Genomic DNA, 18,198 nt, shown 5'->3' with positions numbered 1-18,198 from the left:
GCAGGCCTTATAGAAAGAAGTCAGCCTGCTCAAAACACAAAGGAGGGTACAAAAACGCTAATGTGTGGATCAAAATACCTTTGGCACCAGGGACCAAGAGCAAAGAAGGATTAAATTACACCTAAAGATCTACCCTTGAAACCTCCCTGATCCACTAGAAAAGTTGTGGCAACCTAACCAGGATACTCATCAGTTGAACCAAGATCCCAATAAGATGCTGAAGTGTTAGTCATCATCCACAAACCGGAACCCCTTCTGCAAAAGACTACAGAAACTCTGGATCCAAATTAGAATAATGTAAGGCCTCCAGGAAAATCTTAGACATAATTGTCCCCTTGTCAAGTTTAGGTGGGCAATCCCCCACAACAGTTTCCTGGCACCTCTACCAAGGTTCTAAGATGCTTCAGGGACCTCAACGTGGAGAAAAGGAAGTGGAGCCAAGCTTACCAACCTTGAGGGCTTCAACTCCAAGCAGAAGTGGTGGGGCATATGTCGTATACATAAATATAACAAGTCTTTCCAACTCCTTGAAAATCAATAGTGTCTCAAACAGGGTGATTTTAGGGCAAAAAACAAAACTTATAAAATATAGAGAGCATCATAAAAATAAAATACAGTAATACAGTAGAGTAACTCAGAGCTTCATATACAGGTATACTGTCTATGCTCATTAACCCTTAAACTGTGCAACACTTCATATGACGCATTGAGTAATTGAATCGAAAGTGCGCCCCCCTTCATATGACATTTTTGGAGTCCCGCTCAAGATTTAAATGGCCCGTGGCTACACAGGGTTCACATCTGCTTCCTCAGGACTCTTGTAAACAGATGCCATTTAAAAAAAACTATATTGTGGGCAACATTCCCGGGTGTGAAAGCCTCAGTATTGAGTGATCCACCAAGGCTGGCGCATGCACCATGAGCTCACAACACTGCTGTTCAGCTTGTGACCACAGCATCGCCTAAAAATGTCAAAAATATCTGTAACTGGTATTATTTAGCAATGATAGTATTACAGAAGACCCCTGACTGATAAAAATGACCGGGATTCTGATAATAGCAGGATTGTTGTGATAATTTGCGCTGTGCGTAGTATTGTGGGAGGAGTAATGTTGAGGGTGGAAGGGCTGTAGCGTCGTCTGTCGAATCTGTGTGGCCACCTGTTACTGTCTGCACTCACCATCGCAGCTTAGTGGTTTGCTATGGTGAACACAAATGTAGATACTTATATATAACATGTACATATAGTATTATAACAGCAAAAGGCGTTTTGGGAAAAGCCATTTTGGTGAGAGAGGTGGCGTCATCTGCATGACTTGTCATGCTATGCAAGGGTGGCCACTATGCTCTGTGGGCACTATATCAGCTTAGATGAACAGTTATGGTGAACAAAACATGTAGATACTTACATATCATGTGTGTATATATATATAGTGTAATAACACCACAAATAGTATACTTGAAGGAGGAATGTTAGTGCGTCTGGCCTTGAACCAGTGAAGGAGGCAGCATCAGCTGTGTGTGGCCACCTGTTACTGTCTGCACTCAACATAGCAGCTTAGTGGTTCACTATGGTGAACAAAACATGCAGAAACGTATATATAACCTGTGTATATAGTGTAATAACAGCAAAACTATTTGTTTATTGTTTTATGAACATAATAATTGAATCACTAATATGATCACAATACTTTTGAGTATAGTGATGATTCACACATTTTATTATATAAATATATCACACTACATACTATTGAATAATATTGCAGCAAAAAACATAGAAAAATCAGTCAGAGACATCGAAATAATTAGGTAGTAATATCTTTGTGGCAACTCCCGCCTGATAGCTCCGGCAGAGCTATCAGGCGGGAGCCTGATAAATATATATATATATATATATATATATATATATATATATATATGCATTATATTGGATGTAGTACACCACCCCCCTTCCCCCCTCTGTCTTGGGGAGTGGTGGTTGCCTGGGGGCTGACAATTAGAATGAATCCCTTAATGGGACGAATCAGTCTCGCCCCAGATAGTTCATTCAAATGAAGACACGCTGTATATATTTTAATGATTAAATCACATGTATTTTAGTACATTTATCCCTGCAAACACACAACAAAACTGTCCCTATTTTCTGCTTGTTACAACTTGTAATAAAGTTGTTACATCTTGTCATAACATTTTTATGACATATTAGAACATTGTTACAACTTGCTATATTGGTTGTTACAACTTGTTTGAATGTTGCAGCAACGTCATAGTTTCGTCGTGTGTTTGGCGGGATATAATGTTGAACAATGTTTTATATACTATATATAAGTGACATACTATGGAGAGAGGTACATCATGCACTATGCAATACATTTAGAGATGTGAGGGACAGTTATATTTTTAAGAACATTTCATAATACAGTACAGTACTGTACTGTATCATTTGATATGTTTGCATATAAGGAATATAATGTTCTTCGTCACCTGCAGCAAAAATGATTTCAGTTTATTGCTATTGTAATCTTAATTCTTTATTAATTTATTCCCACTCAGGTGCATTTGTTGACCTGACCAGCAACTACAGCATTAGTTTCTATGTGTTTGGGGGATTGTTTGCAGCCTCAGGCATATTATGCATCCCACTTAGATGCATCAAGAATTGGGAGGATAATAAGGCAAAGCAGCTGCAAGAAGCAAAAGATATTGAGCTAAAGGCATAGCCGTAAAAAGACATTATGTACTTGTAATCAAGTTAATCATACTGGATAAAGTTATTACAGCAAGAATGGTATTCTTTACACAAAAGTGATGGTAATCAACAGATCCAATTAGAGTACTAGTTCCTATGATGAATTAGACTTTCTTTAAACAATTATGTGAATCTAAGCTTAAATAGTAAGGGAAATGAAGTCAAGGTCTTGCTTGTGAAAAATATCCTCAGAAGTTAAGATCTTGCTTGTAAGAAACACATCCTGGTCTGTGGCTGGGCTGTAGTTGTATAAAAACTTAACACAGATAATTATAAAAGTCTGGGCAAGATGTATGAATATACAATACAGAAGGCCCTTGCATAGTTTTAGAGATCCTCTCTATGAAGACCTCTAACTGTGGAAATTGTGCTACATGAGTAAATGTTACTGTGTATAGCAAAACACAGATTCAGTGATTATTACGAAGCACAGTACTGACCTAACTTCATAAACACAATACAGGTATACCCTACTGTATAAAGTAGATATGTAAACTGACAAATGATGTAGATTACAATAAACATTGTGACTTATTGTCTGCATAAACATTACCTTTTATACTTTTATTTTTTCATGGGGTTCATCTTCAGGTGCAGTAGGAGCTGTAGAATTTTTGGATTTAGACATATTGCAAATAATAATGTTTTAAAAAATATATAAAATTAGACAAATTTGAGTCAACTTTTGCCACTTGCTCACCTAACATGTTAGGTGAGGAAGGGTCTACTCTACTTGTTTTTCTGATGCCTGAAATGTTAAAGGCAAATAAATACATACTGTTTCATTTTTCCTTCTTCAATAAGTAAATCAGATTGGTATAAATAACAGGATCATTATGTAATATAAAAAAAGATTGTCAATTGTCACCATATATACTGTATATATACAGTATATATATATATACTGTATATATATATATACTGTATATATATATATATATATATATATATATATATATATATATATATATATATATATATATATATATATATATATATATATATATATATATATATATATATATATAATATATATATATATATAATATATATATATAATTTATTTATTTTGTTGAATATGACCAAAAATGTAAGATAATGATTCTAACATGAATCTTCTCAATATTTCTTATGTTTTTCTTCACTTTCGAGGGAAGTTGAAAAATAGCTTCCCAAAGTTCATTTTCACACTATATTATAGTCTGATGCCTAGGGATTCTTTTCTCAAGGAACTCCTTACATTTTCAAATTTACCATGCATTTACAAAGGCTTATATTCTGTTAGGGTGAGGTGGTACAGGACATTATTGAGATGAACAAGTGGATGAAACAAAATGGATATTATTAGGCTATTACACGCATGAACGTAAGCAGCTTATGTTCTTCCTGCTACTGTCTCTGTGTTGGTTTGGGATAGTACAGAGTTTAATTGTGTATTAGCTGCTTATTGATTGCTGGTCAAGACTTCTTGATGAACACAGCACATCACTAATTTTTAATCTTCTATTGTCATTGTATCTATCAGTTATTTTGGTGATGCATGTCAAAATATCCCAGGTGATTGTCTTGTTGTGTGTGGCAATTATATGTTCCTTGATGGAGCCCTGTTGTTTGTGCATTGTTAATTGCCTAAAGAGGGATGTTGTTGTCTTGTCTATATACTGAGTTCGTTGGGCTGACAATTCCCAAGTGGGCATGTGAATGCCCACTGATTTGTGTCTGTGGGGATAACGTTCCTATCAGTAATACCTTTCAGGACACTTTCCTCCGTTTTATGAGGTGTCGAAAAGAAGTTCCTGTAAAACAATCTAATAAGAGGTACAAGTGTTGTGTTAGTTGGTCTAACACAAGGAGGCATTTGAGCAAAATTCGGTGTTAGGTTTTACTTATGAGATGGAGGGTGATGGGAAGCTGCCTTTTCTAATGTAACAGTCACGGAAAGGAATGGAAGCTTCCACACTGCAGTCTACACTAAGGAAACGAACATAGGAATGTGCCTTAATGCCATTAGTGACTGCTCTGACAGGTACAAGAGGAGTGTTGTCAACACTTACGTCGACCGAACTCTCACTCACAGCTCTGGTTGGAAGCAGGTCAACGAGAAACTCTGTAGAGTTAGGCAGGTCCTAGTCAATAATGGCTTCTCTAACAGTTATGTTGAAGACATTAAAAGAAAAGTGACATGCCATGCAACCTCAAAAGAATCAACTAACACAACACTTGTACCTCATATTAGATTGTTTTATAGGAACTTCTTTTCGATGTCTCATAAAATGGAGGAAAGTGTCCTGAAAGATATTATTGATAGGAACGTTTTCCCCGCAGACACAAATCAGAAGATACAATTAACAATTTACTACAAAAACAAGAATATGGCAAACCTACTTATGAAAAACTCTCCAGACACCAAACAGAATGCCTTAAAAGAGACCAACATTGTCTATGCCTTCAAATGCCCATTTGGGAACTGTCGGTCCTAAAGATCTCAATATATAGGCAAGACAACAATGTCTCTCTAGGCGATTAACAATGCACAAGCAACAGGGCTCCATCAAGGAGCATATAATCTCCTTACGTAACAAGACCATTGCAAGAAAAATCTTAATAAGCAACGCAGAAATTATCGATAGGTACAACGACAACAGCAGACTCGATATCAGTGAGGCTCTACACATCAAAAAGTCAAAACCAGCAATCAACAGCCAATTAACACATAATTACATTTAACCCACTTCAAGACCCCAAACACAGAAGCAGGGAAGATAGAACACGCAATGGCCTATAATACCCATTGTGCTATTCATCCACTTGTTCATCTCAATCATATCCAGTATCACCTCACCCCAAGCGAATATAAGCATTGGCAGAGTAAGGAAAATTTGTCTTTGAAAATGTAAGGAGTGCCTTGTAAAATGCTTCCCCTAGTCATCAGACCATAAATATAGTGTGAAAATGAACTTTGGAGAGTTAATTTTTCAACTTCCCTCGACAGTGAAGAAAACATAAGAAATATTACGGAGATTCGTGTTAGAATCATTAATCTTATCCTTTCGGCCATATTCAACAACATATATTGAATATGGTCATATGTTGAATATTTTTGTCCATACAAAAAATGTATGGACAAAATGTATTGTTAAAAGTAAGGGTTTCATTGAACAAAATGTGATTGAGTCGCTCTGATCAAACAATGTAACAACAGCCTTAATGTAAGCCCTGGTATGTACAAATTAGATCCCCATATAAGCTTCAATATAGCACATCAATACAATATAGCATCCATTTAATGTGTGTTTATTTTATTTTTTCATCCAGCGGCACTTATATATATTATCCATTGCTTCTGTTTTGTTCAGTTATCCTTATTTGCCCCTTTCCTTCGCCTTTTTCGTTCCCCTTTTGTCTGTAGGTTTCATCCCTTATCTTTACTCGTATGGGCCAATAGGCCTTTTGCAATTACCTTTATTCTTATGTTCTTGGTGGTCAGGTAACCTGCCCTGGCGGGTATAAGCACCTACCATGTTTCCTTCTTCATTCTATTTTGCTCTGGTGCAGGCGAATTGAGTCGAAAACGCTTTAGTATTCTCTATTTTTCACATGTGGTTTTTCTGCATATATATATATATATACAGTATATTATTAAATACTGTACAATAATGTGAAATCTTTCTTCTTGATAATGAAGAAAAATCATGCAAAGGAATTTTAATTGTACATACAGTATTGTATATATTTAGATATATTTCTCAAGAATTGGTTGTACATTGAATCAATTTACTCACTTATTCACACTTTGCATGAGTATTTCATATGCCACATGGCAAACCTATTTTCCCCACATGTCTAGACACAAGCATCACTCTCATCAGCTACCAATAAACACAATAAACATCATCACTGTGTATGTATGGAATTACATAGTGTTGTTTAAAGAATGAGAATGAGGAAAGGGGATGTTCCTTCAAAGCCAGATTTGATATTCACCAGGAAAGAAGAAGAGATATATGACATTCAGTACCTATCCCCTTGAGCAAAAATGACCATGTCTTTTTGGAAATAACGTATGCACTGTGCTGTAATCTAAAAAAGAACAAGGAAAATGAAGCAGTTTGAAAACCTGATTTCTGGAGAGGACACTATGGGAAACTTAAAAGTTCTTTAATGGAATTGACTGGAAAGACTTGCTGCTAGGCAAGGAAGTAAATGAGATGTATGTCAATTTTTGTGAAATATATGAAGAAGGCACAAAATTAAGTTTTCCTAAAACAGACCTGCAGAACTAGGAAGCAGAATCGGTTTAACAGAAATTCCAAGAGGACCAGAGACCAAAAGACACAAAAATGGAATCAGTATAGGATGATTCCAAACTCAAACATACCAGCAATATAAAGAAGCAAGAAACAACTACACAGCAGTGAGAAGAGAGGCAGAAAGATATTTTGAAAAAGGGATAGCAGACAAATGCAAAACAGAACTAAGTCTATTTTATAAATTAATTAAGAGTAAATTGCAGGTAAAAGATAATATACAGAGGGTTAAAAATGGGAAACAGATTCATGAAAAATTAAAAGTAAATACTGTATGTGAAACCTTAAACTAACAGTTCCAAAGTTTGTGCAAAATTTAATTTTCTGAGATCCAGACACAAGAATTCCAGAAAACAGAGCACATAGAAGTGTCTAGAAACGAATTGGAAAAAGTGTTCAAGGTGCTAAGTAGGAAAAAAACAATTGGCCTAGATGGAGTTTTACTGTTGGTTCTGAGAGTATGTGCACCTAAGCTCAGCATTCCACTTTACTTGATTTTTCAGTCATCTGTGTGTACCGGAGTCCTTGCAGATGTATGGAAAATGGCTAACATTGTTACAGTCTACATAGGTGACACAAGGGAAGACCATCCTAATTATAGACCTGTATCATTGACAATATTAGTAGTCAAAATATTAGTAATGATAATGTCTTCTCACAGACATAATAACATAGGATAAAAACCCACACTTGTGTATTTGTGAAATTTATGTAAGGAATTTACACCAAGTCTTTTGCACTCCCTTGAGTGCTTTGTCAAGGTCTTAGTGTGTGATTATGATGAGACTTACATCTCAACGTCTAATGAGGCTGCTATCCTGGGTCCAATCCTCTTATCTTTCTTGACTGTGACCATGTCACCTCTACTCCTGACTGTCCATGTACCTGCGACAATGTTTTCTACAGAAAAATGGTCATGCGTCCTTTCTGTAATCCTGCTATTCTCAGAACTGGAGTTGTTATTAACAGAGGTGTTCATCTGGATGCTATCCCTCGTAACCCTCTCCATACCCCAAGGAACGCGGCTAATAGGACTGCTTTCATTCATTCTTTCATTGAAAGCAATCCCATTAGCATTAGAGAAAATAGGCCACATATAACCTAAAAATTATGTGAAAAAGCTTTAAAGAATTCTGATAAAGAGAAATATCTAGGGGTGGTTCTAGATAGAAAACTGTCACCCGAGGACCATATAAAGAGCATTGTGCAAGGAGCCTACACACACATGTAAAAGGGAAAGATCGACCTTTGAGGATCACCCTCAACGGTGCCAAACAGTTGGAAGAAGTACTAAGGAATGCTAGAAAATTACAAAGTAATGAGGAAGGGAAAGTATGGTCATTAAGAAGAGATCTTTCAAAAGAAGACAGAGAAGCTGAATCTGAACCTTGTCAAGGCAAAATGTCCAAATGAGAGCAGGAATGAAGAAGAAATCAATTCTTTTTTCTACAAAGTGATAGGGGTAGGCAGACCAGTAAAATGGTACAAAAAGGCAAACTAACAAAATCACTAGAGAAAGGGGTAGTGAAGAATAAGGAGAGGGGGGAACATGTTCCTTAAAATTGCATACACCAACATGGAGTGAGATCAAAGATACTGGAGTTAAGTGATGCAATCAGGATTTGCGGATCTGCGATTCTTCTGGACTTGTTCAGTTTGCACCCTGGATTCTTTGCCCTCTTCGAAAGACTGTTGGGGCCGGGTGCCTGGAGGGTGTCCCTGGACCTCCGGGTCACTTCTTAGCATGTTCCTCTCCAGGGTTCCGAGACTGGCACAGTTGGTGGTGGCAGAGGCAGAGAAGGGGAGAGGCAGTGAGAGATAGAAGCAGTGAGGGAAGAAAGGGTGGGGGTGAGTGAACGCAATTACACAATGAACGTTATTTCGTTTGTTGCATTTATGCTATGAATCTGTCGATTTTTTCCCCTAGAATTTTTTGTTAAATTTAAAAAATCTCTCCACATTTTCCTCCATTTCTCGTTTACGAACGTACACAATAACCAACGGGTCTCGTCCCCAAGGGGTTCAGAAACCAAGTGGTACTCTGTATTTCTAACCTTAAATAGCCAGTACAGGGTTGGCTGACTTGGCAGCGAGTCATTCACTGACAGACACAACACACACACACACACAATACTGGCCAGCTTTGACATCCAAAGCATACTTTGTCTAACTGCCTGCATGCAAAGCAAGGCAGTTAGACAATTTACCTCTTTGACTAGAAATTAAATAAAATATTTTGGAATTATTTATGTTTTCTGAATTTGATACGGAACAAATATAAAAGGCATATATATCAGTGACATTAAACATATATTTAAGTAAATGTCAAGTTTAAATGATTAGAATTTAAATACGAAACAGACCTCTCAACATTAGAACGATCATTAAAGTTAATAAAGTTGTCATCCACATACAGTACTGATGATAAAAAATAGGCTTGAACTCTGCAGGACACGTATCTATCCACATTTTTTCAAAATTACATAATAAAACGTTAGCATAGGATGGGTCAAATGCTGACCCCATTTCTACCCCTTGTCTTATCTTTAATGATCATTCACACATTAAGAGATTTGTTTCATATTTGAATTCCAAACATTCAGCCTTTGACATTTACTTATGAAATTGAGGAAAATTCTAAAATATCTTTCTTTGACTCAGTATAGTTACTAATATTAGTGATCAATTTGTTAATAAGTCAGATAAGTCAGTTTATTGTAAACCCACATTCCCGGTACTACGGTCAGGTTCGTTCTCGACTCTCTATCGAGAATTCCAGGTTCGAGTCCCAGGTGGGACAGAAATTGTTGGGTGCGTTTCCTATCACCTAATGCCCCTGTCCACCTAGCAGTAAATAGGTAGCCAGTAGTTAGTCAGCTTGTTGTGGGGGTTGTATCCTGGTGAGGGTCAGTAATTCGACCCTGGGGAGACCTTGATGTAACATATACCGTATGTATAAACTGGCTGCCTGTCTCCCAACACAATGAATTATTATTATTCACAGGATCAGGTTTGCATTACCTTAGTTTTTTGACCAAAACTATATAAAATGAATACAATCAAAACTTTAATAAATAGCACTTTTATTATCTGCTCAAATTAAAATGATTTGATACTGAAGTTAAGTTTGTGCATGAATTTTTTTGTTTCAAATGCATTTCCAAGTCAAATATTTATTAGAATTCAAAGGAGATTCTTAAATGCTTTACCAAATTTAAACCTATTGTCAAGGTTTGCACTGTCCCTAAAGATATACATTATGTCAGATTTCCATACCTATTTGTACTGTAAGCTATTACAGTAGGAGGGAAATTTTGAATATTCTTAGATATACTTATCAACAAATTAGTTTTCAATTTGTGTTTACTAACAACACCATTGGAACATTATTATTATTATTTAAAATGTAGTGATCCTCTACCCTTTTAACTCAGATCTGGTGTAGTCTATCTGTTTAATTGTTCGAACTGTAACAATCAGTATGTGAGAAATACCTCACAAAACTTTAAACATCATATCTGTGAGTATATGGGTACTTCTTACAGTACTAGTCTGCCTCTTGAGCAATGTGCATCCTCTGCTACTAAAGATCACAGCATGGATAAGGGTCACTCTTTCACTTGAAGCAATTTCACTGATCTGTTATGTAGCTTGTCTTGCCTTGAACTCAACCTAGTATCTCAATCGCTAGAATAAGACCAGAGTTGAACAACTCATCTACTCAGATGTTTACACCAATTGTCATCTTCTTTGAAAAATGTTGTTGAGATTTTGTTTATTATTCTCTTCTTGTGAATATATATATCTTTTATTTTGTAAATAATTTAGTTTTAGGTTTTTAATTTTTAGTCATTTTAATTCATTTAATAAGCATATATAATTCTGATTTATATATTAATGTTTTTAATCTTGCATTGTATATACAGTATTACTTTTTTAGCATCAATGATGGAGTTATGACTCTGAAATGTCTGTTATTTTAAATAAACTAAAGCAGAAGTATATCTTTTCCTTCAATACGAGAAAGTACTTAAGGAAATTCCTGTCTTAATTCTTCCTTCGTGGTCTGACACTGATCTTTAATATATATATACTGTATATATATATATATATATATATATATATATATATATATATATATATATATATATATATAATAATAATAAATAATGCACAACTTACCTAAACACGCAAGAGAAGTTATACAACCTTAGAACACTTTCCCACCAGGAGATTCGAACCCTAGCCAGCACAGAAGCCTTACAGGGTTCGAATCTCCTGGTGGGAAAGTGTTCTAAGGTTGTATAACTTCTCTTGCGTGTTTGGGCAAGTTGTGCATTAAGCATAGACACAGAGTTCTCTCACATTAACAGGAATTTGATGAAAGAACGTGAGTAGCCCCTCACTATGCTCTAGTTGCCCTTGGGAGGTGGTGATCTTTGGGGGATTTAAATACCCCGAAATTATCATCTCTTTTAAGGGTCTGAGCTATGGTGCAGTGGGTTAAAGGCGTACCAGTTATGCCAGTTGCTGTAAGGCTTCTGTGCACAATATAACCTGTAGGCAACAATATATCTTGGATAAGTCGCTTCACAACATTGTCGCTTGGACCTCTACTTCCTATGGCCTCTCATACCGGGTCCGTCTAATTACCGCAAGCTACCACACAAGCTTCACAAAGCTTTCTGGCAATACGTTAGTAATGAATAAATATGATATGTTAGGTTAGGCTGACCTAACCAAACCAAACCTAACCTAACCGACGCTTGGATCATCGACTTGATTTGACGTCACCAGCTCTTTATTTTCGTCTAATTTCTTTATAAAAAGATACTTTTTCAGGTTAAAATTATGTGTTTTCGTGTTGTACATTCAGCACCAACATTATAATGAGTAAATATATATTTATTCATTACTAACGTATTGTCAGGAAGCTTTGTGTAGCTAGCCGTAATTAGACAGACCGCTCATACCACTTAGTTTTGTCTAATTTTGTTATAAACTTATATTATTTCAGAGTAAAAATATGTTTTTTCATGTTCTACAGTCAGCACCAACGTTAGAGTGCATAAATATATCATTTATTCATTACGTAAGTAATACTAAGAAACTTTGAGTACATTTGGGTAATTAGACAGACCAAAACATAAAATCATAAGGTAGGTAATTATCAGGAGAAAGCACAAAGCCATTACGACTAAATTAGATAAGATCATAAGAACATAAGAAAAAAGGCAACTGCAGGAGGCCTATTGCCCCATACGAGGCAGCTCCTATTTATAACCACCCAATCCCATTCATAAACATGTCCAACCGGGTCCGTCTAATTACCACAAGCTACCACAAGCTTCAGAAAGCTTCCTGGCAATACGTTAGTAATGAATAAATATGATATGTTAGGTTAGGCTGACCTGACCTAACCTAACCTAACCTATCCTAACCTAACCTAACTTAACCAAACCTAACCTAACCTAACCGAAGCTTGGATCGTCGACTTGATTTGGCGTCACCAGCTTTTTATTTTCGTCTAATTTCTTAATAAAAAGATACTTTTTCGGATTAAAATTATGTTTTTTCACGTTGTATGTTCAGCACCAACATTGTAATGAGTAAATATATCATATTTATTCATTACTAACGTATTGCCAGGAAGTTTTCTGAAGCGTGTGTAGCATGTGGTAGTTTTTGGTAATTAGACGGACCGTCTGAGCCCATTATGTGCCTCTGTAACCCTTTCCACTACCGCCCACAAGATGGGTATGGGGTGCATAATAAATAAGGTAAATACAAATTTTAACATATTTGTTTACTACAATGTCGGTGCTGACTATAGTAGTTGAAAAACATAGTTTTACTTCGAAATATACTAATTTTATATAAGAAAATTCGACGTAAACAGGTGGCACATGAGCTGCGATAAGCAAGCGTCGTGATTGGCTAAATCTTTAGGATGAAGAATGGCGCCTGCTCTCTGATTGGCCAAACGAAAAGCCCTAGTGACATCTAGCGAGACCTAAGTGAACTACGCATCATTGCATCACCACTTTTCTTACCCCAGCCCGTCTTCAAAAAATGGGGTGGTAAATGTAAGGAGACAAATAAGTGCAATTATGTACTATTCATAGCAGTTAGGAATTGTACTTATTTTCACTTGGTATTAAATCGTAGTCAAATATATTGTGAATATTTGAGTTTACCTAAAAAACTGAATAGAAAACCACAACCTCACCTAACCATCTTAGTTTTTGAAGATAATAATTTTATTGCTTCTTAATTACAATTAGTACTTAACCTGTAGCTATATTGATATTATAGTTTTATAAAACTAATAAAACAAAACTAAAATATATCAGTAAATTGTAAAGTAACTCAGAATATTTTAAAATTTTGTATAAAATCTGTATTGTTTAATAACCCTGAAAAAGAAATTCCTGATATTTAAAACTTGTGTATTGTAAATTATAATTGAATACTTCATTCTAAAATCTAAGTGTCTAAACGAAAAACGAGGCGAATTAAATCGGGGATGGGAGTTGGGTAAATATAACAGCCATATAAGTGCAATTATGCCCTGTTTATGACAGTAAGAAAGTATACTTATTATTTATGTATTTATTTATTTATTTATTTATGCATATACAAGAAAAAAAAAATGGGGTGGTAAATGTAAGGAGACAAATAAGTGCAATTATGTACTATTCATAGCAGTTAGGAATTGTACTTATTTTCACTTGGTATTAAATCGTAGTCAAATATATTGTGAATATTTGAGTTTACCTAAAAAACTGAATAGAAAACCACAACCTCACCTAACCATCTTAGTTTTTGAAGATAATAATTTTATTGCTTCTTAATTACAATTAGTACTTAACCTGTAGCTATATTGATATTATAGTTTTATAAAACTAATAAAACAAAACTAAAATATATCAGTAAATTGTAAAGTAACTCAGAATATTTTAAAATTTTGTATAAAATCTGTATTGTTTAATAACCCTGAAAAAGAAATTCCTGATATTTAAAACTTGTGTATTGTAAATTATAATTGAATACTTCATTCTAAAATCTAAGTGTCTAAACGAAAAACGAGGCGAATTAAATCGGGGATGGGAGTTGGGTAAATATAACAGCCATATAAGTGCAATTATGCCCTGTTTATGACAGTAAGAAAGTATACTTATTATTTATGTATTTATTTATTTATTTATTTATGCATATACAAGAATGTACATAAGGAATGTGAGGATACAAATATGGCAATTACAGTCTTGTAAAGCCACTAGCACGCGTAGCGTTTCGGGCAGGTCCTTAATCTAAGAAAATTTTAAGGAGGTAAATACTTGCAAAATTTATAGACAAAAAATGATAACAGATTACATGAAATGAAAAAAAAAAAAAGAAGATGAGAGAAAATTGTAGGTACAGTATATTAAAGCACATAGGTAGCTAAGATTGATTGCAATGACAGCTTAAAATGGTAGTTGACAACAAATTGGTAGGCACAATACAGCAGAAACAATATAAATATTTTATATTAAAGAAACAATATTAGTTTTAAGCTTTAGTCAGTAGTGTTTTTTCCTGCCCGAAACGCTTTGCGTAATAGTGGCTTTAGGCATTGTATGTACTAGCTCTTATCTATAAAGCCAACAAACTTTGTAAAATCTCTTTATGTATGTACCTTTGCCTAAATAAAAATTATTATTATTATTATTATTATAAGATTGATTGCAATGACAGCTTGAATGGTAGTTGACAAAAATTGGTAGTCACAATACAGCATATGGCTAGCACATAAAAGAAGACAGCAATGAACACAATGATAAGGTTGTTTGATATTACATAAAAATTAGGAGATTGGGTAACACTAGGTACAGAGCAAATTTAAAGCTCAGTGTAGGAAACTAAGAAGATGAAGTTAGGTACTTTTTGGTTTTGCTTTTAAATAAGGCAAAAGTTTTACAGTTTTTCAATTCACTAGGGAGTGAGTTCCATAGACTAGGTCCCTTAATTTGCATAGAGTGTTTACACAGATTAAGTTTGACCCTGGGGATATCAAAGAGATATTTATTTCTGGTGTGGTGATAATGGGTCCTATTACATCTGTCCAGGGAGAGTTTCAGAGCATGGTTTGCATTTAAGAACAGGGTTTTGTAAATGTAGTTGACACAAGAGAATGTGTGGAGGGAGTTAATATTTAGCAAGTTTAGGGATTTAAACAAGGGAGCTGAGTGTTGTCTGAAAGCAGAGTTAGTTATTATTCTGATAGCAGATTTTTGCTGTGTGATGATGGGCTTAAGGTGGTTTGCAGTGGTAGACCCCCATGCACAGATACCATAATTAAGATAGGGGTAGATTAGTGCATAATATAGTGAGAGGAGAGCAGAGTTAGGAACATAATATCTGATTTTGGAGAGTATACCAACTGTCTTAGAGACTTTCTTAGTTATGTGTTGAATGTGGGTGCTGAAGTTGAGTCTCTTGTCTAGGAATAGGCCAAGAAACTTGCCATCATTTTTATTACTGATGTTAATGTTGTCTATCTGTAGCTGAATTGCATTTGATGATTTGCTTCCAAATAAGATGTAGTAAGTCTTTTCGATGTTTAATGTTAGTTTGTTCGTTGACATCCATAAGTGGACTTTTTTTAATTCATTATTCACAACATTATTTAGTGTATGTGGGTTGAGGTTTGAGTAGATAAGGGTAGTATCGTCAGCAAACAATATAGGTTTGAGAATATTAGAGACATTAGGCAGATCGTTTATATATATAAGAAATAGAAGAGGTCCTAAGATGCTGCCCTGTGGCACTCCAACGGTAATTGGTAGAGTGGAAGAAGTTGTATCATTGATGGTTACATATTGGTGTCTGTCACTAAGATAGGATCGGATGTAGTCAAGGGCAAGGCCTCGGATTCCATAATGCTGGAGTTTAAGTAAGAGGTAGTTGTGATTAACAGTATCAAAGGCTTTTCTTAGGTCAATGAAGAGTCCGATCGGAAACTCATTTTTGTCAAGGGCTGAGTAGATAATGTCAAGGAGACTAATGATTGCATCGTTGGTGCTCTTTTGGGACCGGAAGCCAAACTGGCAGGGGCTGAGTATGTCGAATTTTACGAGGTAGGAATAGAGCTGTTTGTAAATAATTTTTTCAAATATTTTTGATAGAATGGGTAGATTTGATACTGGTCTATAATTGTTTATGTCCGCCTAATCTAATAATAGGAGTTATATATAGGCCACCAAATTTAGACAGAAATTGAAATTGAAATAAGTTTATTGAGGTAAAATACACACAAAGGGATGAGGTAGCTCAAGCTATTCTCACCCCATTCAGTACAACGTGTTAATATATACATAGACACACATCACAAATAAACATATTGCCAAACATTCTGAGAGGTAAACATATACATTTCCTCCTTCACAAGGAGTATGTTATCAGACGTACACACAAATACTTTTATGACCTAGGTATACTGTATAGACAATTTGCAAGAGACATGCAGATAATTCAACAAAATATTACAATCTTGGTGCAAAATTCTTATATCTCTCAAGAATATCAACCTTTCCGTTGTGACACATCCAGGCTATTTGTTCAGGAACAGTCCTTATCTCAGTGTTTCTATATACATTAATCAACGGACAATCAAGAACATAATGGGCCAGGGTGTGAGACCTTAACATACCACATAGTTTACACTTCGTGTCATTATCATGAACATCTATCCCATATTCCCAGTAATATTTGTACCCAAGCCTGAGCCGCATGTACAGTCACTCCAAGCATTTCTCCTTTTACCATAAGTGAAATGGGTGTTTTGACTCACATACATGTAGTGTTGCATGGTTTGACTACTCTCATACATTATCTCTCTCCTCTCCACTCCCGCCTGTGCCTGAATATTTCTGATTTTGCTTCTTATTTGTCTCATTGTGAATTCACATTCAATGTCAACTTGTGGTTTTGATGTGGCACGTTTGGCCAAGTCATCCGCCACCTCGTTGAGCACTATTCCAACATGAGATGGAATCCACATGAATTTCACACTATAACCTTTCAGCTGTATCTCAGTTATTCTTCTCTTACAGTCCTCAACTATAGACATGAAGACTGGGTTTCGACTGTTTAAGGACTCCAGTGCTCCTCGGCTATCGACAAATACAAAAACATTTTTGTCGTCATGACGTACTTCCTCCAAACACGCCAGAATGGCCTGCAGTTCAGCTTGTGTGGATGATATATAATTACTAAGCCGGAGTTCAATTATCCTGTCCATAGTCCCAAACTCCGTATAATCCCTTATTAGGACACCACACCCGGCCCTGCCATCCTCCGCCACCGACCCGTGGCAATATACATGTAAACTGTTGCCTCTTGGTAACCGAGATATCATGCTTCCATACAAACACCGTAATTGTCCCGGTTCATGATGAATCTTTTTCGCCTTGAGGGGTACAATTTCGACGTCTATTTTCTGTACTTTGCAGGGAGCAGACATATTACACTGTCGAGAGGGTTTACAGCAGTCAAGTACGTCGTATTCCCTGAGGTCATGAGTTAATCCCCTCGTGTAGCGTGTCTCCCTCAGTTTCCTGGAAGTGTGTACGTCACTCAAGCAGGTCTGAACGCTCTCAAACAGCTTATCCCCTCCTTTTCTCCGCATGAAACGAATAGATACTCTAGTGTTAATGTCACAGACTCTATCACACACACTGTAAATTTAATTCCATTCTCATTATTTCAATCATTGCATTTCTTTGACATCCAAGAATAATCCTCATAGCCTCGTTCTGTATCAGCTCTATTTTTTGAATTCTGCCTTGGCCTGTGTAAGACAATACGGGTGCTGCGTAGTCTATCAGGGACCGAACAGTACTTATGTATAACATCCGCAAGATAGGTACCCCAACACCTTTACCAGAAAAAGCCAGTGCTTTCAGAGGATGCAGACGGGCTTTACATAAGGTGCTGATATGATTTATTTCAGCATTTTTACTCACATGTGTATCCAACATACATGCCCAGATACTTGTACTTCTGAACACGGCTCAGTTCCACACCATTTAGAGTAAGTGTTATATTTCTTCGTTTCCTATACTCGTATTTGGTTTTATCTGCATTTATAACTAAGCC

The 18,198-nt window shown here is 35.8% G+C and overlaps 1 protein-coding gene across 10 annotated transcripts in view; it reads left to right on the top strand.

The window, feature by feature from the left end:
- Positions 1–3,522, top strand: part of LOC123745751 (monocarboxylate transporter 14) — a 76,433-nt gene extending 72,911 nt beyond the window's left edge. For all 10 annotated transcript variants that reach the window (XM_045726571.2, XM_045726570.1, XM_045726569.1 and 7 more), the window contains one exon: positions 2,554–3,522. In XM_045726571.2, the coding sequence (XP_045582527.1) occupies positions 2,554–2,720 (167 nt within the window). In that variant the 3' untranslated portion in view covers positions 2,721–3,522. The remainder of the gene's footprint in view (positions 1–2,553) is intronic.
- Positions 3,523–18,198: the final 14,676 nt, after the last annotated feature.

The sequence above is a fragment of the Procambarus clarkii genome, chromosome 88 (genome assembly GCF_040958095.1).
Source record: "Procambarus clarkii isolate CNS0578487 chromosome 88, FALCON_Pclarkii_2.0, whole genome shotgun sequence".
Taxonomy (NCBI): domain Eukaryota; kingdom Metazoa; phylum Arthropoda; class Malacostraca; order Decapoda; family Cambaridae; genus Procambarus; species Procambarus clarkii.
This window is presented reverse-complemented; position numbering and strand designations above follow the sequence as displayed.